The 24,718-nt window shown below is 38.5% G+C and overlaps 1 protein-coding gene across 18 annotated transcripts in view; it reads right to left on the minus strand.

Moving 5' to 3' along the window:
• Nucleotides 1-24,718, minus strand: part of GGPS1 (geranylgeranyl diphosphate synthase 1) — a 51,702-nt gene that overhangs the window by 10,709 nt on the left and 16,275 nt on the right. For 7 of the 18 annotated variants that reach the window (XM_058836308.1, XM_058836310.1, XM_058836309.1 and 4 more), the window contains one exon: nucleotides 18,810-23,949. In XM_058836308.1, coding sequence (XP_058692291.1) covers nucleotides 23,188-23,949 — 762 coding nt within the window. In that variant the 3' untranslated portion in view covers nucleotides 18,810-23,187. Of the gene's footprint in view, nucleotides 1-1,704; nucleotides 1,808-3,597; nucleotides 3,698-4,373; nucleotides 4,463-5,513; nucleotides 5,727-12,117; nucleotides 12,203-15,332; nucleotides 15,467-18,809; nucleotides 23,950-24,718 lie in introns of those variants that run through there. The other 11 variants (XM_058836302.1, XM_058836297.1, XM_058836298.1 and 8 more) reach the window with 4 other exon arrangements.

Raw genomic sequence — 24,718 nt, forward strand, 5'->3', positions numbered from 1 at the left:
GAACAAACTAAAGAAAAATTACAAGTATAACTGTCTCAATGCCATATAGTCTTACATATAACAGCAAGTAATTTTGAAATGCTGTTCAGCATTAAACTGTTTTAATTTTAATCAAAACACTCCTAAGACTTTTGCTTATATCCCCATTGACAATTTAAATGTATTTCTTATTTGCTTGGATTATATTCATTATTATTTTCTATTTAAAAGTTGGCTTTTCAAGTAACTCCCCTCAGAGCTTAAGCAGTGACATTTTCAAGTTGTTTATTCACAGAGTACTGATGTCAGGTACATGCCTTTATTTTTCCCCTTTTGTTTGGCTGCCCTGGAACATCACTTTCAAGCACAGGCTTATGTCTCCCTACTTACAGAGAATGAATTGGAACAAATTAATAAAGCAGATTTTGGAGCCAAAGATGTCTTTATGGCCAATGACGAATCATTAACTAAAGCAGTTAAAAAAAAAAAAATACAAAAGCTGCATCATTTTAAATTGCTCTGACTAAGCTGAGGCTTTCTCACTGCAATTTAGTTAGCCCTGAAGAACTCTAATCTGCCTGCAGCCATGGCTCCAAACAGCCTTTCAGTCACCCAGTGGAGGAATGAAGGACAGCTGCTGGCAGGTGCCAACATTTTAAACACCACAATGCATAGATTTAGTCTGATGAGGACTGGATGGCATTTAAAGTGTTTGTAGCCACTTAATTCTTCCATTCCCTTCACCATTCATATTGCTGCTCCTACAGAAGGATTATCAACTGTCCTACCATAAATCCCACAGGCAGTTTTAAGAGCACAGTGAATGGACACTAAACAAAAACACAGCAGTGACCATCCTCTAGTCCTGCTGCAAGACAAGAGAATGAAGAAGCTTCTTTCTACTCAAGCCCCAGTTTTGCTAAGTGCTCTTTTACCGGATAGCAGCTGGCAGCCAAAATCTGAAAAGTCATGTAATTTTACAATGCAGTACTACAAAATCTGACCCTGAGAAATCCAAATAACAGTTTGGAATTTAGAAGCCATTATAAGTAACGTGACACTGAGATGCACTTCCTAAGCCCCATCTCTGAAAAAAGGCCCACTGCTAACTATAGTTGACAATGGGACTTCATTCCTAATAAGATGTCATACCAGGAGAGAGTAATTTAAATGTCACACATTTCAGTGCCTGAAACAAGTCAGAGCTTTGTTTCTCCTCTGCTCTGTGCTGCCAATAACCAGGCATCATGTGGTTCAAGAACCATCAGTATGGGCAAAAATATGAATCCAGTTTCCCGCTGATGCAAAGTGATGCCAAAACAAGAATTCCTCATCATAAGGAAATATTTTCTTTCCATTTGCATTTGTTCTATTGCATGCAGAGAAGTACAGGTAAATCTTCAACAGCTACCAGGAACCAAAAAGTTATCACTTAAACTTTGGGACATGAAACTGTTTTATTTATTCCAACTGCTTTATTTTGATTTGGCAATTTACAGATGTAGATGAAGTAAAATGCTTCTTATTAGACTCCTATGCCAATATTACTTCCTTCATTATGTAGGAAGTACATTAGTTAATATGTAACACAGTTACCCCACAGCACCTTTTCTAAGGATGATTTGATTTCAGTAGAACAATACACTGCAAAAATGTTTATTGTGCTTTCCTTGCCTCAGAAACCTAATGATATTAAATTTTTAAAAAATCAGGAAAGGCTATTACCTCAGTCCATGTTATTTCAGTTTGAGTAAGTGCCAGAATCTTCAAGTTTGGAAAGCCACTGGATGTAAAAGTTGATGTAGATGGAAATCTCATTTTGTTTTCACTGCATAAAAAGAATAATTGTTTGCATAATGAATAATCACATTTATTTAAGTCATTAGTTTGGAGTTACACATTAAAGAAAAAGAAATTTACACCCTGCAAAAATTAAAATCACTGCCAAGATGTCACATATTTTAAAATATAATAAAATATATTTCTAGTTATATTCAAACATACTCTTTCCTAATTTACTTTCCTGCTTCAGGAATGCATATTTATTCAAAAATGCATATTTATTCATCTGTGGCCTCTTTTTCTTTCACTAAGTTCTGAACATGAAAAGAATTATTTTCATTAATATTGAATGAAACAAAGCCAGAGCTTGGGATTAAATTCCTTAATGTTGACTGAAAATGAAGAGCCTACATGACTATCCAGACCCCAGTAAAACAAAAGTATGTAAAATCAACTCTCAATAGTTAAGGATCACTACAAAGAAGAAAAGATAAAGGTTCTCAAATCTGCTATCTTCAAATAAGTTTTCATTATTCACCCTGAAAAAGAAGTTTTTATTTCTTTCGTAAGGCTAAATCTACCTCCATAGTCTCATAAAAATCTCGGTGTAGTTTATAGTTACATACTTTTGGGTGAAATTTCCACATAAAGAGCTGGTGGATGGTTAATCACTTTTATTTGTCTTCCAACATTCCATGCACAAAAAAACCTGAAACAGTGACAGATTTACCTTCCTTCTTTTTTAAAGCAAACAGAAGGCCAAAACAATAAAAAACTGTTTTTTCTGATTCAGACTATGTCAGTTGGTAGTACTAAGCATGAGATTCCAGCATCAATCTCATTTTGTTTTCCTTTTTGTTCACAAATAACTTCTGAAAACCCTTCAGTCTAGAGTATACTTCTCAACAATGAAAAAAATGAAAAAATGATTCTGGGTGAATTAAAATAAATTCTCTGTATTCTCATTCACGCTGATAACCAGAAATCATTATATGCTCTAGGCAAAGTTAGATTTTAAAATAGCACCCAGGTTGCAAACAGCTGCTCAGTGCTAAATAATTGTAGAAAGTGGAACACCTACAACTATTTTAAAAATATGTTTTTGTCACATTAATGATAAGTGATGGTGATTTAGGCTGTACCTAATCCATTGTGTTATTTCACACCAGAAAATTATTGTGGCATGTGCCAATTACACTGTATAGCTTTGTACTAGAAATGTTCTTTATTTTGAAATTATTTTATGAATTTTCTTGTTTCAATGGAATTGTAACTTTATTTAACAACATCCTCCCTCCTTTTCCACTGTCATCATTGTACAAGAAATTTTCTCCTAGATCTGTCACTGTGGTCTTACCAGTTTCTTATCAGCATCATTTTAGGACAGAAGTAGACTAAGTTTTGGGATAATTAAGGTTTGGTTAAAGCATTATGGACAATTAAGTTTAGTGTCAAGACACGGTTGGTTAAACAAAAGTGGAGTCCTAAATGCAGACCTGCCTGAGCAGCCAGAATGAATCAAAAATAATAAAAAACAAAGATCAAGTCTTAAAACTTTGAAGAAAAATCTTCTCCAGAACTTAGTTTTACACAGAAGCTGAACTCCTAGGATTCTAGTCTTTTCTTGAATACAGATGTTAGAAAAATACAGCCCACAACTTAAGCAGTTGCTTAAGAACAAGATTTTAAAAAAACAAAAAAAAAAGTATTTAAAAACCTAGCTCCCATTAGAATGAGTCTTCTTGTATCCAGTTACATTTACAAAGCTGAATTCTGAACCTCTTGGTTTTTGTTCCTACCCCAAAGGAAGAGAAACCAAATTATGAATATTTATACCTGACATTAAGTGTTTCCAGATTTTGAACTTGAGAAGCAATTGCTGTTACTGTCTCCCAAGATGATATCAGATTTTTTGATAGGTTTATATGCCTCATATCTTTAATTTCTTGTTAAGAAAAATAAACTTATCTCAAAACTGAACTTCCTTTTTTTCAGAATTAGAATTAGGGTTTTGTTTTGAATCAAAGAGAAATAGATTACACTAAGGGATGTTACTGCTCAGTTACAGCAAATTTTATTTTGATTTGTGATATGGAAATGGCTTATAGTTTTATAAAAAGAGCTTAACTATACAAATTCTCTAATGGATTAATTTCTATACTGACAGGAACTCTTATAAGTCCTTATAAATTAACAAATAATAACTGCTTTATAGTTTTGTAGCGTTGCAACTACATGCAGTATACTAAATACATTATTTGTTATATATTGGAAACCACTGGTGCCTACAGAACATATCACTTCTACAGGTTTATCTGGTCTAGTGAATTTTTTAAAACACCATTACTGGAGACTTCTGAAACTGCAGTCACAGTAACAACTTATGACTATACTTCTATTTTTATACACAATTTGCATTTGCTCTCAAAAATTGTAGGCGTCTGGCTTTTTAACTTTTTAACATTGCATTAAACTTGTAAATATAAACTTCAGTTTTAATTTTAATTTTTTTTAATAAAAGGATACAAGTATCATTCATTGACATAAGCACTTGGAATGCTAAAGTATGTACTTTATTTGTGGCAACATGCAATATAACAAAAAAAGGATACTGGCACACACTCTGCTGATTTCCTCTTCCTGACCAGCATGGCTCACTGCACACTCACGCACTGAGATATCCACCAGTTTGTTCAGTTGTCTACATGAGAAAGAACATTCTGTTAGGTAATCTTCAAACAGAAATAGGTATGTTACATAAATGCCTGGTTTTTACAACTACATAACACCCTTTTCATGCGTATCTCTCCTTTGGAATTAGCAATGTGCAGATTACTACCCTGCACTGTCATTCGCACTGGGAAACAGACACATCTCTATTTTTTGCCTTTACATCACTACTACAAAATAAGTCTGGTTGAACCACGGTTCTCACACCCCCTCAAAAAACCTCATTCAACTGAAATAAAGAGTGGTAAAGCAGATTAAATATAGCTGTGCAAACTGGAATTTAATTAGAGGTTCCAAGTTAAAAAGTTTTCTTGCAACATGTTTTGCAAGAGGTTCAGAGTTATTTGGGCATTCTTTGTATCACTTATTGAAAGTATTTTTGACTACTTAGTATGCTCTGGGAGACAAGGAGAACAGTTGTGGAATATCAGCTCAGAAGGAGACTGCCACCTACTGAACTAATATGTCTCTTCTGCTGGAGGCCATTAGAACTGCAATTTATTACACATCATTACGTTACTTCCTTTCCTACCCTTCCAGGTACATGAACATGACATGAACTGATTGAAAAACTTCTTCACTAGCAGTACAGTGACTTTCTGCCTTCCCTCTCTTGTTTACAAAGTCATTTGTGATATGAGTAAACAAAAACTAAAAAACACTGTACAATATTAAGAAAACATCTATTTTAAAAAGACCATGCATGTGTGTGATGACTGCCAATATCATGATAATTTCTCTCTCATTTCTCACCATGTACCATCATCTGCTACTTTATGAAACCAGAATGACGATTGTTAGCACTCAAACATCACACAATCCCTGTTCCTATTTGTAAAACCTGTAAATTATGAACCCACAATTGGGAGATTTCTTGTCTTTCTTCCACCATTGTGCAGTCTAGCTTGCATTTAAACACATAACAATTTAATATGCATGGCAGTCACATCCTTACAGTTGCAATACTACTTGACTCATCAATCATTAATAATATATCTTAGATTTTCATATATTACACTTGCCTTTGCTGTTCTGCAACAGAATCCATGCCAACAAATTCCACAGTCTTCTTTCCAAATACTACTGTTTCCCCTGTCCCATACTGCACATCTTGCTGATCGTTCAATCCGTACCGATCCTTTACTGCAGTAAGAAAATCTACTCCAAAATTTGCCTTGTTTGGCCGGATGAATGATCCTCCTTTAGGATGCCTAGAATAGAGCAGCCAGGAAAAGCTGAAATACAAAGTTATCATAACAATGACTGACTAATTAATTACTACTTTAAACAAAAGTACTGAGAACCAAAGCAGTCAAAAGGCAATGCTACAGGCTAATCGTAAACATCACTTGTCCCAGCGAGCCAGGGACTTTCAAAGTAGCTTTGATAGTTCTTGACAGAAGTTCACATAGTGAGATACCATGAGAACTGGAGCACTGAGGCTCCCCAAAATGTACTTACACATCAAAATTACGGTGTCAGTGCCACTATTAAAAATAACTGCTCTGTTATTTCCAAACTCATTATGAACTCAGGTTCTCCAGAAAAAGAAGTTTCTGCCTACGGATAGACACAAAGTTACCTAAATAATACAATAAATGTGCCTGGAGTTTTACCAAATCCTCAGAAATACTCAGATAGTGATTGCTACATTGTATTTGGCTTGCATAATTCACTAGTAATTCTATCACACAAATAATACAACATACAAATTGTAGCACTCAGAACTCTTATACAAAAACAAACTTTCAAAAGTCTTGATGCCCACATGGTAACGATTATGAATATTCAACAGAAATATCCAACTAATAATGTATGTTCAACACAATCCTATGAAGTTTCTTGTTTTTTCTTGAGCACGGAAAAAACTTTGTTGCATGCCCATTACTTGCCATGCAATTGTTTTGACATTTTCTATCAAAGTTAGTGAGGAAACACAGTATCAGGGAAGAACTAGCAGAGACAAGTTAATGGGAATGGTATCACAGAGCAGATGGGGATCTGATAGGAGCATCAGCCAGGAAGCACGAGGAAGAAAATTGGTAGCCGTGAATATCTGTCTGCCATCTAAGAAGACAACAGGCTTTGGTAGGAAAGTGCCCATGAGGAAGACATCACTTATCTAAATAAAACTTCTCCAAACAGTATGTAAGTATCAAGTGTCTAATTAACAGACCATAGTATAAACCACCAATGCTACAAAGTTCAAAATTCTCATAGGAAAAACCAGTAATTAAAGGCCCCAAATCCTCTGAACCTATTACAAGTAGATGGAATAGCTTGGACACCATGTATTCACATTTTTGTTAAAAAATATGTGCTGGAAATTTCCTGTGCCAGTTTCATTCATTAACATTTCTACTCTCATATCCTAAAACTACTTGGATAGAAACTCAATATGATTTACTTTTAAAGTATTTTAAGTCTAGTTTTGTAATGACTAAGTTTAGAGTGCAGTGATTACAAAAGAAGCAGAAAGGCAAATTCCTAATAAATGTAAATCTGGTACGAACTTTTCATATTTGATAAGCATTTCAATACATTTTTAACCCAGTAACCTTCTCTTAAGTAATTTCTTCCATTCCTTTGAAATTCTTCATAGCTTGCAAACACTTGACTGATTTAAATATTGAACTTCCTCAAATGTAAAAATGATGTGATTATTTCTTAATACCTCTTCTTAAAACAGTAAATTACCTTTTTATGACCTGGACTAGAACATCTCTTGCCAGCAAATATATCACTTCTGCATTTAATTAAGTCAAACAGATGGCAGATAGTATAGGATTCTGCTTGGGGCTCTGGAAAAAGTCCTTGTACTCCTTTCTATCTGTAATTCACACTAGGTCCTGCTGTAAGTTTATTCTGACAACAACTGTCCAATTTCCTATCACCATGATTTTGTCATCACCATCCCTCTACACTAAACAGTTCTGCTCTCCTCAGCCCTCTCACCAAAGCTAATCCAGAACCTGACATCTGCATTTGTCCTTTCATGCCATTTATCCCTGTCATAGCCAAGACCTTTGGGTTTCCCCATCACCATATCCATTCCTAAGCCCATTTCTGTCCTCTCAGGTCACCACTTCTATTGGCATCTCCTTCCTCCTTTTCTGTACAGGAACCAGTTCTATCTTTAGGGAGAAAAAAAATGTAAAAAGCAGAGGAACCTAGCTACCCTGTTGCCTGTCATTTAAAGCTACATGAAAATTTTAGGGTATTTATCTCTCAAGACCCTCCTCTTTTTGTCCTGATCACAAGATCATAGGTTTTCTCTCTCCTGTTGCTATCACTTTCCATTACTCTGTACACTATTATAAGTTACATAATGTATATTTAAACCCATTCCACAGCCTAAGCTTCTTTTTCAGTTCCAGTCTATTTATTTGATCTACTTTTTTAGGAACTGTCACAACAGACAAGAAAGGAAACTGCAATAGGAACCAATTTTCAGGCAAAATTATTGTGCATTCAAGGAGAGAGGTCACTGGAACTCATTTTCCCTAAAACACACTTCCTGTACTAAATTTCACACTAGGACATATGAACTGTACAAGCTGTATGTACATATCAAACAAATAATGTACAGCACCTGGACTAAGACAAAACCACACCTATTAACCATCAGTCTCCATAACTGGGAACTAAACAGATAAATCCTAATCCAAAGAGCCATCCAGCATACATATTATGAAATGGAAGAACCTATGATCAATCTGACTTAAACTGAACACTCAGAAGTCTGAGAACAGGGATTTTGTTCTCATGTATGCAAACTGTCTTGCAGCCAGAACAAAACACTGTATAGAAATAGAGTGGTAGAAGATTTGGCCCAATTTTCTTAAGCAAGAAAATGTGGAATATGCTCAAGTGGGCTCTGGCAAGCAGGTGGCTCTAGTTAATACTGACACTTCCTACTGACTTTTGAAATAGAGAGGTTGACCCCAATCTCAGAAGTCATCTTGTAGGACACTTCCTATTCATGATTCAGTAGCCTGAAGCACACAACCCATCTGCTGGCATGCCTAGGGCACTTCAAGGATATTCATTAAAATTTAGATTAGCTGTCAGCTTTCACTGAATAAGGAGGGAATTTGGCATAATTCTTTGCTAATGTAAAACAAAGTCATGGCACTGCTCATCATTACAGGTACATGATGGCTCTTCATATGCTGGGGAAATATCACACATACACTTCTCAGTACTGAAGAATAATGCAGGAGTACATAAATCATAACAGCTACACACTTGAGCTGTCTGACTGCAGAAGCTTCTGAGCCACAGAAAGAGATGTCAGCTTTATCAGCCTAGGCAGTAAACACGGATCAAAGGGCTTCTTTGCCCAGTACCGTCTGTTTGCAGTGCTCAGCTCCAGGCAATTACCATCATGACTGCAGCAAATGCACTACAAGGCTCATAAGGTGTCATAAAGTGGAGCTGTTTGAAGCCATGCATGTCTTTTTTACACAGGCACTGAATAGATCTCTTCCATCTAGGGGAAGGTGTTCAACAAACAAAACTTTTATTAGAAGAATCTACACAACGCAGTGAAGAAAATCCTTCAAGCTTTAGGACTGGCCATGGCACCAAACTATGCTTATGAATGACACCTAACACTAACCTGCCCTGGTGTATCAAAGTCCTGACTGAACAGCAGAAGCTTTACAAACATGACCAAGTACTTCAAGTTCTTGAAAGTTTACCTTAGTTAAACAGATATGAAACTTGACTCTGAGCTTTCAAAAAACAAGATAGACAGACACCTGCAGTTTTAGATGCTATCTTGGGGTTCTGCTGGTGCACAGACATGTTTTAGCAGTGGTTAGGGACAACTTTCTGTTTCAACACAGTTCTACTGGCAGAAAAGAGCACGAGTTTCTGATGAACAAAACTTCTTTTCTGATGGACAAAACCTCTTAACTGAAACCTTCTCAGGAATACTAGGAATGCTTTCTGCCTTTGCAAAATAATTTTTTCTTCATAGACATTAAAATGATAACTTTTTCCTGTATTTAAAGAGTTTGTTTGTGTTCTAGGTAGATATTCCTGGAGGTCAATCTGTCACCCTTGAAGAAAAAATGGCCTAATTTAATATAAACAGATCTTTCACGGAGCAGATCATCTTGAATGCCATCACACAACAAGTATAGGACAACCAGGGGAGAAAGGTGTGCTTGTAACCCACATTCCCCAGGGGAACACGGGCATACAAGTGAGTGGGTCTGTGAGACAAGAACCTATTGAAAAACACACTCATGTTTCAAAAGCTGTATACAAATTTGAACTCTGTTTTATTACTTGATTTCTCCTCATTTCTCTTGAAGGACTGCAGAACATAATTTAATTACATTATACACTACTGCAACTGATAGTTAAAGTTATTAAGCTCAGTTATTAAGAAACAAGGTCCTACTATCAGGAAAAAAAACACCACTAGATTGTGCATTGCCATTTCTAGCTAATACGAGGTTGATGAACATGCTGATTATGTCAGCATAATTTGAAGTATGGCTGTTTTGTTCCTTGGTATTCATATTCTCGAGAAGTTCAATTATCACCACATAATATATGACCCAGATAAACATACTGCCATGAAACATAAATGTTTAGGTCATATTTTCAAAAAAACTACTACAGAGATCACACAGAGCTCTAAGCAGACCTACTGTTTTGAGTAAGGACTAGAAAGAAGATTCTCTGGTAATGAGAATCTCAAAATCAGTTTTATTTTCCTTTTACGATCTTCTTTTCAAATGCCACTCTGAAAGATGTATTTTTTAAAGCAGTTATTTTCAAAATTGCCTTACAAACAATTTCAAAATATCCTTTCACTGCATTTGTTTACTGTACAAGCTACTTGATCAGCTGCTTCTGCTTATCAGAATTCAAGGCGTGAGCAAAGTAGGCAAAGGATACTCATGATAAGTTGTAAGGGGAAAAATATGTTTGGGTTTTTTTTCAGATGTGTATATTCATCTACAAAGAAACATTATTCCCTCCTACTAATCAGTAGTAGTAAAGAGGTGATGTTTTAAGTTGTGGGAGGGTTTTGTTTTTTTAGCATCCTTTTGCTAAAATAAGGTAACTATTTTTTACTGAAGTTTGCCTACATTTTCACAGTCAGTACAAGAACTACAAATGTGTCTGCACACAGGAAATTATGTCTGTGTGTCTTGGTGGACTGCTGGAACTATGTATTCCCTTAGACTCCAGCAGGACCTCTTCTGACTGGAAAATAGCAGAGTAAAAGAACAGGTATTGAAAGAGCATGCTTAAAGACCACAACATATACATTTGTTATGGGTATTGAGCTTCACTCAAAACATTGATTTTTACATCAAGAATTAAGATTACTGAGATGTCATCTCCTGGAAGCACACTAATGGCCACTGAAATCCAAAAGTCTATACACGTGTATAGAAATATCATACATACACAAATGTAAAGCAGTCAAGTTTCTAAAAAACATTCATTAAATGTTCGATTACTTTCTCTGTCCAGAGAGATTTGGAATGGTAAGCCAATTATTTATATTTTTAATCCTACAGCAGAACATAGCTAGCTTTGACTTGGAAATTGTTTCAATTAAATTCAAAGCATTTAGGAAGCAACATCCACTAATATATTAATTTAAAAGACATGGCTGTTCTAAAACCATAATTTCCAGTACTTCAGCTGAAACAAGAAATCCAGCAATGTTGAATTTTTTTTCTTTTATTAAGTGTGTTTAGCCTCCTCAAGCCCTGTTCTATTATTCTTTGATACAAGGGAAAAAATACCCAGTCCTCGCAGGTGGGTGTTTTCTTCTTTACTTATTTTTCTGAAGAATAAGTTTTGTTCTCTCATCCTTCACCACTTCCATGCTCAGGAACTTACAGAGCTAGCAGTCTGTAGTATTTAAGAGCTATTAATGACTTTCTTGTATGAATTCACCCAGTTACTATTTAACTTAAAAACTTTTAGATGTTGCATGTGTTCTAACAGAGAAATCAACAGCTTGCTGCAGTTAATATCCATCCTAGAGTCCTGCATTCTGCAATTTCAAACATGTTAAGTGCTCAAATCTTTGCACTTAAAAGTAATGTATGCAAATATTTAAAAACCCCACACAGCTGCACCATGTTTTGCATGTACAAAATCCAATGAATATATTTAACAAATCCTTAGAGATACAAATATAACCCAAATCATTAACAGGAACTTGGTACTTCCCCTTAAGTTATATTCAAGTCACCTTAAATTCAAATATAAGCTGTATTTGAGATACTTAATATGGACCAATATTGCAGTTCAGAATTACCTAATGGAGGTCACTAGTAAATATTGATTTCCTAACTAAAGTAGAAGGTCTAAAACCTACTAACATCCAAAAGTCTTATTTTATAATGTACCTCTGAAAACATGACTTGTATTTTCTAAGTATTTACTATACTCTAATACCTGTAACTGGATAAATATAAATGTAAGAACTTCTCTGGATTAGCTTGTCAGAGCACTCAGAATTATGATCTTTTTAATACTGACCAGCTGATAACAGAAGGGTATGCCCTAAAAATTGCCAAAGGGCCTTTTCCCATGACCATCTCATCGCCACATATGACATGCCAATGTTGTGAATCAACTTACCTGCATGTAAAATACTGTATTCCTTCATAGCTGCCATCATGCTTTCCCCTCTGAGGATCATCCCATTCCACGCCCAGCCAAATTCCTGAAAAAAATGGTTGATACTTTTTCAAATTTATGGCATCATATCCATAGAAATCAGTTCTGCAGTTCACTTAGCCTAACCTTCTCTCTCAAGGCAGGAGATTATCATCAGCATTGAAATGAGTCAGTCCATCAGCACTGAAATGAGTCAGTCAGGTAATCTGTTGCCTAATCACACCTTGAAAATTTCCATGGAAAGATTCCAACACATCTGGTGAGCATATTCCAGAGCTGCATTGTAATGTAGGAATGTAATGGAGAAGGTTTTCCTGCTGTGGCCATTACCCTTTATTAAATAATCTAGTACTTGTAAGAAGAGTTAGGCTCTGCCATCTTTGTAACCACCTGTCAAACAGCTGCAGGAAGCCATTGGATGTCACTTTTTCTCTCATAACCAAGCCCAGATCACTCAACCTCTTCACAACATGTGTACGGTCTGTGCCCTTAATCACCCTGGCAGTCCCCCAAGACTCCTCGAGAGGAGATCTTTGAGATCCTCTCAAGTTTATCTGTTTATCAAGCGCCTCTAGAACTGGAATGGGTCCACACCAGATACATTACTCCAAACGTAACCTTGTGAAGAACCCCTGCCCCCAGAGAGGGATAACAGCTTCCATTAACTTGCAGGCCATGCTCATCCCTTCACTCTAAGGTAACCCAGTACAAGATGTATCTTTGCTTGCTACTGGAGATCACTGTTGGCTCATATTTGGTACAGTATCCAACTTAACTCCCAAGTGCTTGACAGCAGGCTCTGTGAGTCACTAGCACTTCCTTAGCACTTCCTGGTCCATACTAGATGAGGAAATTTATCCTTCTTGAATCTCTTGGGTTCAAACCTAAAGTTCATACAGCTGGACATGGATTGCAATACTGTCTTGTATCACAGAAGCCATTTGAAGGTGAACACTGTTCATCACCCAAACTACTGACGAAAACATGAAAAAATACACACCCCAGCATTTACTTTTGTAGTACTCACTTGTTACCAGATATCAAGCCATTAATTACTTCTTCACTTGACTTTCTACTCACTTAACAGTCCATTCACCTACCTTGTATTTCTTCAGCTTCCAAATGAGATTCTTTATGGACACATTATTCAAAGACTTATTGAAGTAAAGGAATATTGACTTGTTCTCCCTTTATCTACATTCACAGTCATATCATCATAGAAAGTAATTACATTTGCCAAGCACACAAAACACTTCTAATTTCCAAGTACCAAATATTCCCAACTACCATCTTGTCCTTCACAGGCTTGGAAAAGGATTCCAAGGAAACATATGCTATATGATCTTTCCAGAAACTGAAGTGAGGCTAATGAGTCTACAGTTCCTAGTCATCCTTCTTGCCCATTCTAGAACTGTATGCAAGGCTAGTCTTCTTCCAAGCATCAGGAATCTTCCCATAAATTTGAACATCTGTAGTGGGTTGGCCCAGGCTAGATACCAGGTACCCACCCAAAGCCACTCTGTCACTCCCCTGCTCAGCTGAACAGGGAAGAAAAAATACAACAAAAGGCTATGAGCTGAGATTAGGACAGGGAGAGATCACCCACTGATTACTGTCATAGGCAAAACAGACTTGACTTGGGAAAATTAGCTGAATTTATTACCAATCAAAATCAGAGTAGAATAATGAGAAGTAAATAAAATCTTAAAAATACCCCCACCTCAGCTCTCCCTCCTTCCTGGGCTCTACCTCCTCCCCATGAGAGGTCCAGGGAGATGGAGAATAGGGATTACAGTCAGTTCATCACACCTTATTTCTGCTGCTTTCTCCTCAAAGAAGGAAGTCCTTCCTCTGCTCCAGTGTGGGTTCCTCTCTTGGAGACAGTCCTCCGTGGACTGGTCCAACATAAGTCCTTCTTATGGGCTACAGGATACTTCCTTTGGAACTCCAGTGTGGAACCCTTTTTTCAATGGGGTGCAGTCCTTCAGGAAAAGGCTACTCCAGTGTCAGTCCCACACAGGGTCACGAGACCTACCAGGAAACCCACTCCAGCAGGGCTCTTCTCTCCACAGGTTCTCAGGTCTACCAGGAGTCTGGTCTGGTGTGGGCTGCCCCCAGGGTCACCACTTCCTTTCAGGCATCCATCTGTGTGTGTCTCCTCCATGGGTAGCAGGTGGATCTCTGAACCCCTGCTGACCCCATGGGCTGCCAGGAAACAGCCTGTCTCAGTAGGTCTGCAAGAGAATCTCCTCTCTGGAGTGTGAAGTGCCTCTTTCCCCTCCTTGCTCACTGACCTTTGTGTCTGCAGGGCTGTTCCTCTCACATATTCTCACTCAGCTCTTCTCTGGCCACAGCTACTTTTGTGCAAAAAGTCTCTTTTCCTTCCCATTCTTAAAGATGGTCTCACCGAGGTGCAACTACCACTGCTGATGGGCTCAGCCTTAGCCAGTGGCAGGTTCGCCCTGGAGCCAGCTGGCATCATTGTCACCCTGAAAACTAAGCCTTCTGATCTTGTTTTTCATAGTTTTAGATACTTTCCCAGGAAAGTAACTGTAAACATAGATGTTTCTCACATTCCTTCTAAGAAACTTCTTTTGATGGACATTTCGCATGACCAGTGTGATTGGGAAGGTGGTAACTTAATTATCCAATCCCTGGTCATTGTAAAGAATCTACAAATACTGAAGTCAAAAAAATAAAGTTCTTCTTTTCCTGCCATACCACTGAAATATGTCCGTGTGAATCATTCCATGTCCTTTAAGGACACATCGGCTCTGCTGGACATGGAGAAAGCTTCTAGGAGCTTCTCAAAGATGCCACCCCTGTAGCCCCTGCCACTATCAGAGCCTTGTCACACAAACCCAATACAATATTTTATCAAGGGAGCACCTGCTCTGGTGATCTGCTGCCTCTTACCTTCCCTGACTATGCCAGCACAGAGATCAGGGAAAAGACTATAAAGTTCTTCTTACACTCCTTACACTCTGACAACTCTTTCAAAAAACCCAACAACTCACACAGATTAGAAGTCGCCATATATACACAAGCACAATGAAGAAAAATAAAATTGTAAATTGCTTCGTTCTACTTGACAATGTTGGGTTTTTTTTAACTAAGAAGAACCTAAGTAGAGAACAACCATAAAACGTGAAGATTATTACTTTTGTGGGGCTTACCTGCAGTACGAGACACGCTGCCCACATAGCGCACAGTCCCATAGTCGGTGCCACAGGCGACCCGCCGACCCAGCGCATCGGGAGGCACCCCAGCAGCCATCCCGGGACAGCTGGAGTCCGGGCTGCTCCCACACCTGCGGGGACACCAGAAACGCCCTGAACACACGCGCAAGCCGCTGCTCTCACAACGCCCCTACCTTGCGCCGCTTTATTGCTGCCCGGCTCCAGGCCGGGCTCCCTCCCGGCGCTACCGCCTGCCGCTCCCACATCCGTCCCGCTCCCCGCTCCCGGAGCAGCCTCCTGTGGCGCTGCTCTCAGCCCCGGGCCCACACGCGCGGGGCCGCGGGCGCACCTCCCGCGGGCTCCCCTGCCGCACTTCCGCCCTGCGCCGCGCGGCACCCGCCGCCCCGCCCCGCCCGCCTCTCGGAGCGCTCCGATTGGCCGCGAGCCCCGGGACAGCCCTGCCCTGGCCCGCTATTGGCCCACCCCGCCTTCCACTCTGCACAAGTCACCGCCCTCAGGGGCAAATCGGCCCGGGGCGTCGCCGCCGTGCAGCTTTCTGGGTAATGCCATTCGTCGAGGTGGCGCGGCACAGGGGCGTGCCGGTCCAGGACTACAACTCCCAGAATGCCGCGGGGTGCGAGGAGGGCGCTCTGATTGGGCGAGCCGGGCCCGCGGGGCGGTGCCGGGGTGTCCGGCTCGTCCCCGGGAATTGCGCCTCGTGGGAGAAGCCGCAGACCGGCGGCGGGCTGTGAGGAGAGGAAAGATGCCCGGGGAAGCGCTGCCGTGTTGTAAAGCCCTGCGGCACCGGTGAAACGACACCGAGCAAAAGATGGTTCAGAGTCCGTAACTCAAAGCTGGGGGGCTCTCCCGGGAGCACCGGCTGAAGAGAACTCTCGCTGAGCAGCAGTTCCCCCGCAGCAGCCCCGGGCGAGGGGAACTCACAGCTGTAGTCCCCTGTACGCTGCTACGTTTGTTGCTGCATTTATTTCAACTTTCAGTATTTGGGAAGAATATCCGCGGGGGGAATCCAGAGAAGACTCGTAATAATTAGCGAACACAACTTATAAAAAGTACAAATCGAAGTGTCCACTGTGAGTAGAATAACAGCAAAAAATTAAATACCTGACTGTATTTTAGTACCAGTCGGTGAGGAACAGAAATTGACTAAGAGAACTTCAGTTTTAAAGAGATAGGTACGGCAAGATCTAATAGCTGTGGTTATAAAAATCAAAGTATCCTAATTGATGTTTTTCACTCTCTTGTGTTTCATAGTTCAATGTCTCATAACAGCTTAATGCAGACAACATCATTTGAACGTTGGCACCACCAAGACTGGAACAATCATGACAGTAAATAATCAAACAGCCCTTTCAGTCCCACGGCTTCATTCCATTAAATCTGTCTGTTCTTTTGGCAGGCAGCATATTAGTACTCTACTCCTGTGTCTCCTTTACTCTTTACTTCACTAGTCTGTGATACTTAGTACAGAAATCACGTATTTGGTAACACTAGTACATTCCAATCAAAATAATCTGGATACTCTATATTCTTTAGCATGTTGATAGCTTGCAACTTCAAGCAACAGGCTTTGAGGGTGTGCTTCACTGTCTTGTATAATGCAGCTGCTCCCCAAAGGGACAATCCAGCAAAGAACTCTGTGCCTTTATTTTATAGTACTCCTTTGCCACAGGTAATGTGTTATTTCAGGCCCACTAATAGAATTAAGGGAAAACAGACACCCTGGTCCTTCTTCCACATCTTTGGTGGTGGTGCTGTCTTTTCTGGGTTCCTAAGCCCACTCATCTCCCATAGAGGGCACTCTTGGAATGATCTGCTCCAGTTTCAAGCCATGTAGCTGAAGCCACATGGATAGTGGTACAAGTGAGCCCTCATGCTCTCCTTTTCTGACTCCTCCACTTGTTCCCAAGGTCAAAGCTGAGAGCATCCTCCACTTTGTGTACTGCCTGACAGGAAAGGCATTGAAAACAAGAAATACTTTTGTGATCTTTCTGACCCCAGCTGCTCCTGTTATATTCCTAGTTTGGCATGTAATCCAGCCATTCTCAGAATCTAACATGCATATTGTCCATTTTATGTATTATTTCTAAAATTATAATGAGAATAGTATAACTTCCTGCTTATTCTTTCTACTTCTTTGCACTTCTTGCTTCAGTAGCCATAGTTCATGATCTGTACTTGACAAGGAACAGGACAGTCCCAATGCCAATGAAACAACTAGACAAATTTAACATTTTCACCTCATTACCTCAAATTACAACTTCAGTATTTTATAAGCACTTATGTAAAAAGGGATATAGCTTCTGAATTTATTCAACATTCATGCTGGTTCATATAAAAGATAATGTTTGTAGCAAAGTTTTTGTATTTCTGTGACAATTCCTCCATATGGCTTTTACTTTGACCTGTACATTCCATCCCACCCCAATAAAGAAAACAGCTACAGGTTCTTCAGTCAAAACCACAGAAAAAATGTTGGGAGTTAGTTCCATGCTTCATATACTAACTCTGCAATTATAGGAAATTCTACTTTTAAGGAACTTTGGGTTTTTTCCTTGAAAACCTTTTTTCTCCTCTAATCTGTTCACACATGCTTAGTATCAGCCTGGTTTTAACAACTTCAGTCAGTGAAAGGTTATGCCTCCCTCAGCCAACAGAAGTTCCCTGTGGAGTAACATAGTCTGCAAGAGAATAGAAGAGTTTTTATGTTTTATGTATTTCAAAATACACAAACAAATCGTATGCATTTGCCATTTTACAGACTTCCGTAATTACTGAGTGATTAAGTAGCTCACACTGTATGCTCTAGTAACAGCAACTGAAACATTATGAAGAGAGTGAAAATGACCTACTGTGCTCAAGAGATGATGCAGCTGCTTAACCATCAGCATGTAATTCGTATACCAATGAGTAGAGCATTTTCATGGAGTTCAAAAGCAGAAAATTATCTATGATTTCCCTTCACCTCAGATTTAGTCATTCACAAATTCATGTCAGGTTTTGTAGTGTTTTCCCTGGAAATGTCATGTTAGGCCTTCTTGGTGTATCTCCCATGGTTCTCTACGCTGTACTAAACAGGGATGATTGGTAAATACCTTCTCAGAAGGTTAATTGAGAGCTTACTTGTTCCACAGGGCACACAGGGGAGGAACACTATCAGGGTTAATGTGGTTTAACTTGCATCTTTATTAGAAGTTTTGCAGATTATATGCTTGAAGTGAGTTAATGATTCATGGATTATTCCTAGCCACACCTCAACAAGGTGCCTCTGAAGTAATTTCAAAGTAAGTGCTGCAGAAAAGGTTGAACACTGATGCTCAGCTATGATAAAACTTATTCAGGAAGGATGTTAATGTGAGGTAGCAATCAACTCTAATACGCACATGGCAGATTATGTTTCCCTGACTTCAAGGATAGAAAAATTAAGAGAAAGAAAAATACCATAATGAAACAATGTACTCTGTTATATATGTACCTTTAATCAAAAACTTCAGATGATATATGCAAGTTACATAAATAATTATCAGAATAAATAATTTTTAACTTAAGCATCTCTCACAGTCCATTTGGAAAGCAAGAAGGAAAACTCAGAGAAACTAACCATGCACTCTAGCTTTTCCTAACAAAGTCAAGTAAATTCTGTAAAACAAGGTGAAATTACATGAGGCAGCCTCAGGAGGAAAAAAAAGTTCTTATTCTCTCAAATCCTTTCCCTGGCCTTTGTCCACCTGCCAGCTCTGACATTCATCAGGCTCTTGCTGAGTGGGATAATTCATTAACCTGGAGAAAAATTAACTTCTCTCCCTCAGGGCTAGTGAGTTAAGTCCATTCATAAAAAGACCTAACAGGCATTACCACCAAAGCAAAATGGACCCTGAAAGCAAGCAGGTAGGGCAAGGAAAGTAGCTCAAGCTACATGAGACAAAAATAATTTATGGTTATATAAAATGTTACAGGCTTTACCTTCCTGGAAAAAAAGTTTCAGGCATTTTGAGGTTGCAGAAAATCTTCTATTAATCTTGGATTACTTTTTTGAAGGTGAATGATGAGCCAAGTTTCAACATTTCAAAAGCAGACTCAGACTATTATGTTTGTACAGGATCAAAACCGAGTTTGATGGTATTATGTGTGCTTGGTATTAACAGCAGAATAGAAATATAGCTGAAAGAAGAATTACAGTGAAAGTACTGAGCAAATAATACAAAGAACATAGTAAATACCAAACCTGAAATATAAAATGATTAAGATGGGACAAAGAAGAGCAACAGATGGCCATATGGCTCTTGTACATGAATAAAAGCCTGACACAATTCAGTGATAAAGGCATATTGAAGTTCAAACCAATTTTACATGAGAAATGCAAACCCCCTCACAAATCTCACATTTTTATACCTTGCTAGCATTTTACTAACTGAGGAAAACAGCCATTACTATAGGAAATTTCCATAGCACATGCAGCCAGATTAGTAAAATGAACAAAAAATCAGAACCATAAAGAAACGCCAACAGTTTCTTCCTCATTAACATTTCTATGTTGTTTGTATCAACAACTGGCTGATACATACAAAGTTGCTCTGAGTGGGTACCTGAATCCCCTGAGTTCAAAACGAGAGGAGTAAGCTATCTCCTCAGGAAGGTCTTTAAATGATGCAATTTTCATCATAATTGATGGGGAAACATAAACCTATGCAAAAGCAAGGCAGATGTCCCATCCAATGGCTGGCTACACTAAGACAGGTGACAGCATTCATTTATATGCAAGCAAGCACACAATCAGAAAACAGACTGAGGTAGTGAAGAATGCTCCAGACAGATAAGTATTTGCATTTCTCTGTGAACTGCAAGAACTAAACCCCCAAGATATGCACTAATAACCTGATCAAAGTAGAACTTGTTGGCAATGGTAAGGACATAAGGGGAATGATTCTGGCTCAAAGGGACTGACACAGAAATCATCATCTGCTTTGTTTCCCCATGGGCATCTCCACCTGCAACTTGATCCTGATAAGGATCAGGAAAAATCCCTACTCCCTGTGTTGTGGGAGGCATAGCAACAGAGAGGGACATTTACACAACTAATTCTGCAGTCACAAGAACTCACGTGCTCCTTTAAAGAAGGGTTTTCCCTTAACATTGCTTAAACCTCAGGAGCCAGTACCAGTGATAACATTGGAGAATATTGATGAAAATGCACAGACTGATCTTATGGCACCAAATATAAAATCTACCTTGACTAAGGGACATCATTACTACTGGCATTTAGTACTTAAGGATGCTCTACCAGAGCATCCTTAACAGATGAAGGGGAAATAGCCCAGCCTCCTCCAACTCTCAAATACACCAAGAAAAGCTCTCACAATCCTGGTTATGCTAACCAAAGTGAAGAGTAGCAATGCTCTACTTGTGGGACTTCTCAGACATACCTCCAGCATATGCTTTGAATACTGACATCAGACACCTTGAAGGCAGATGTGTAAGACAGAGCTGCATGGCCTCTTGTAACCCAGGAAAAGAAAGCTGGACCAACTTTTCCCTTCTTACCCATTTGTAGCTTAAATGGTCTGAAACTGGAAAACATCCATGTTCCTACGCCTAATGAAGGCACATGCTAACAAGATATAGAATTAGAATAAATACTGGGCTGAATTGCCAGAATGAAACAAAGGAGAGATGACATTGCAGAAATCTCAGATGGTATAAAAACTTCATACAAAGAGTAAGAAAAGCTACTTCATTATGAAAGTTTGATTACACAGAATTGTTTGCATCCAGCAACAGAACAGAAATGAAATGGCACTAAGTGCACTTTGCATTGTGTTGCAGTTACAATATCCTAACAGGCACAAGGATACATTTCACAGTAAAACGAGGAGATTCTCCTGACAACAATAATCTTTTCAGTGCTTTCCCCTATTCGACATTAACTGCAACAGTGCTTAGAAACTCCCAAGACATGGCACAAAATAAATGTAATTTGCTGCAGATAGAATTTTCACACAACACATTAAAAATTTACAGGCTTACTAAGCACTGCAAGTTACGAAAATGGAATTACAATTCTCTTTCATTAACATTAAAGATGCCTTTCACCAACTTTAAGCTATTCAGTCCTGGCAACCAGGTCCATTCAGTGAAAAGCCTATTATTCTGTGTCTAATCAGACAAAGATTTCTCCTCAGCATGCAGATAAAAGGGATAGGCTATCATCCCTAACTACATAATATTTCAGACTGAAAGCAGTCATCCTCAATTTTGTCATGTTTGATCACTTTCAGAAAGACATTAAGGCTGCCCAGGGAAGACATTACAGCAACCTTCTCCAGTTAGTTTTCTCAGTGGGCTGAGATCACAGCTATCCCTGTTTTTCAGGTACAGTAAATGAACACCTGCATAAAACTATCCTTTAGACATCAGAAGCCAACTACCTCTACATCCATTTCAGAATATGCTTGAGCTAACACCACAGCTTATAGCACCAGTTCCAAACCATTACCTTGCTACCCCAAAGCATAACTTAATATACCTGTGAATACCAAGGGAACAGAACCTGATTAAAGCTAGCCCAGGCAAGAAAAAACTAAACATCTCTGCTTACATTTTATTAACATTTTTCTACATATTTATATATATATTTATACATATATATATATGAGCAGAGAACTTTGTTACTTATCAGCCCCACCCCTAAATCTTACTCTCAGTCCCAGTTTTATTTTGGTATGTCTATAATTTTAAAGCTCTATTTAAGCAATTAGCAAAACTGAAATGTTATTGTAACTTGTGAAACAAGATACTGTACTTCATTTTAACAAAAAAATGACAGCTCTTGTCTCTTTGGAGAGATATAGAACATGCCTCCAGACAGCAATTCAGTACAGGAATGAAATATGAATTATGAATAAAGTCTTGGAGAAGCCCCTCAATTACAAGCAGAGATTAAAGAGACCTGCACCAATTATGGTGTCCTAAAGCTACCTGGTGTGAATTCCTTTCCATTTCTAATAGCAGCTCATTATGTTGCTATTTACAGGTACATATATGAACTCTAATGCATAGATTTAAGTTTCTGGCTACAGAATGTTTGACAATTTCAGAATCTAAAACCAGGTGACCAGAATTACTCACTGCAGAGCTGGAATCAGCAGCAAATTTACACTTTGCTGATGTGCTGAAGTCTTTCCTCCAAGGTATTTCAAAATCTTTATGAAGTCACAATTTCAGACTGAGCATGTCTTATTTGCATATGAAATAATATCTTTCATAATTTACATTCCCCTGAAAATATCTACAGAAGCTGGATAGGATATTCACCCTAGGACATAGTAAACTGATCCACCTCCACTCCCAAGTCACACATAGAAATATCACACAACAATTTTATGTGCATTGTGGTTGCAAGTACCTTCCTTTGTTTTTTAACACAGATTTAGGTTTACAAGAGCATTGTTTAAAATGACAATACATACATGTCAACCTGATTTAACACAGAATTTCAACCAGAATACTATCAAAGCCTGGTTAGGGGCACAAGAGATTTAGGTATGAAATAATGCCTGTGATTGTGTAAAGACTATTATATTTACATTCAAAACTAGTTTTAGTTATGGTTCTGCTTTACAGATCTGCTTTAACAAAACCAACTGTAAGCAATTACAATTAAGACTTTAGAGATTATAGGGTATATATTTCAAAACTCAATGACAAGTTATTTTTAACAGTAACTTCTGTAACATGGCTACAAGAGAAAGTTTTACATGAAACTGATTATCACACTTCTCCATCTGGTTATTTTCCCGTTTTCAAAAGTTTTGATCCACACCCAGAAGTTAATTTTTTAACTTTCAGTTTCTTTGAACATTTTGCTCAGCTGCTGAACTAGTGCTACAAGCTCAGGGTTTCCCCCAAGCGATTCAATTTGTTTATAGGCTTCAGATTCAAGCTCTTTCAATGTATTCCGAGTGTACTCAAAGGAACCGACATTTTCAAGGTAATGTACACAGTATTTTTTTATATCTATGTTCTCCGTTCTTTGACGTAAAATGTTTTGCACCTGAGTACTTTCAGGTCTTGACCAAATTGCATGAATGGTTGGGAATGAGAACTTGCCCTCAGTTAAGTCTTCACAAAAACTCTTGTTCTCACTATATTCTTTGGAGTGCAAGTTGGCATAGTCATCTCTTATTTGGAAGAAGAGACCAAGGGTGTTAAGAAGGGGCTTTAAGTCTTTTTTATAGTTTGAGAACAGCTGCATGAGGCCTACAGCCAATCCAAAGAGACCACCTGTCTTTTGCAGTACCATTGCTTTATACTCAGCTTCTGTAGGACAGGTGTAAGTATCCCTCCAGTAAATATCCAAGCCTTGACCTTTATGGAGTTCCAGAAGTTGACGGGTAAAAACTTTAACAGCATCTGGATGATCAAGGGTTAAAACCTTCTCTAAGCCAAGAAAATAAACATAATTAGCACAGTTGATTACAGATGGAATTCCATAGATACTGTGTGCCACTGGAAAGCCCCGTCGTAGCTTTGAGTTATCTTCAATATCATCCACAAGTAGGCTTGCATTGTGCAACATCTCTGTCACTTCAATGATAACCTATTACAAGAAGAGAAAATTGTTAAATCTGTCACTATAATTCAACCATGAGTTTTTCAAGACTGTATTTAAAATGGATAATGTTTTAAAGAACCATATACACTATCACTGAGGTTCCTCTTTAGATAAATTGCTTTTACTGTTAGTACAGATTTATGCTTCTTTTCACTATCCAGCGTGCTGTAAGTCCTGGATCACATAGTCTTGCTTCCAGATTCAAAGTTAACTTACTCCCTGAAGTGCTTCCACTTGCATATTCCTCTTCACTGTTGCTACAGTTCTAAAACAAGCCATTGTCTAGGAGTCATGGAATAACTTATTTGAAACGTGACTAGGGGAAAATAAAATAAATGCAATGCTTTGAAATGTTTAGATTTACAAATCTGAAATTTCCCAAAGTCAGTTCTTGAGAGTGTCAGGTATCATCCATTATCACATCTCTTGTGAACTGTGTTTTGATAAGTGGAGAGTTCATCCTTCTTTTCCCACACTTTGTGTGGTTATATTCAGTACTGAGCTCTTAAAGGACAGACTATTCCCTCTGAAACATCATTTGGAAAATTCTTGGCAGGAAGACAACAGCCACAATTTCTTTTGAGAAGTTTCCTACACACTGCTTGTTACTAGGTAGACCAACATCACACATCACCTGAAGTGCACAACAAACCATTCACAACATTAGGCTTGCTGCTGACTACATTTGAGTAGAACAGAGCCTTAACAACTCAACAAAAAATGAAGAGTCTTAACACTATACACTGCTTTTATT

The sequence above is a fragment of the Poecile atricapillus genome, chromosome 3, assembly GCF_030490865.1.
Source record: "Poecile atricapillus isolate bPoeAtr1 chromosome 3, bPoeAtr1.hap1, whole genome shotgun sequence".
Taxonomy (NCBI): domain Eukaryota; kingdom Metazoa; phylum Chordata; class Aves; order Passeriformes; family Paridae; genus Poecile; species Poecile atricapillus.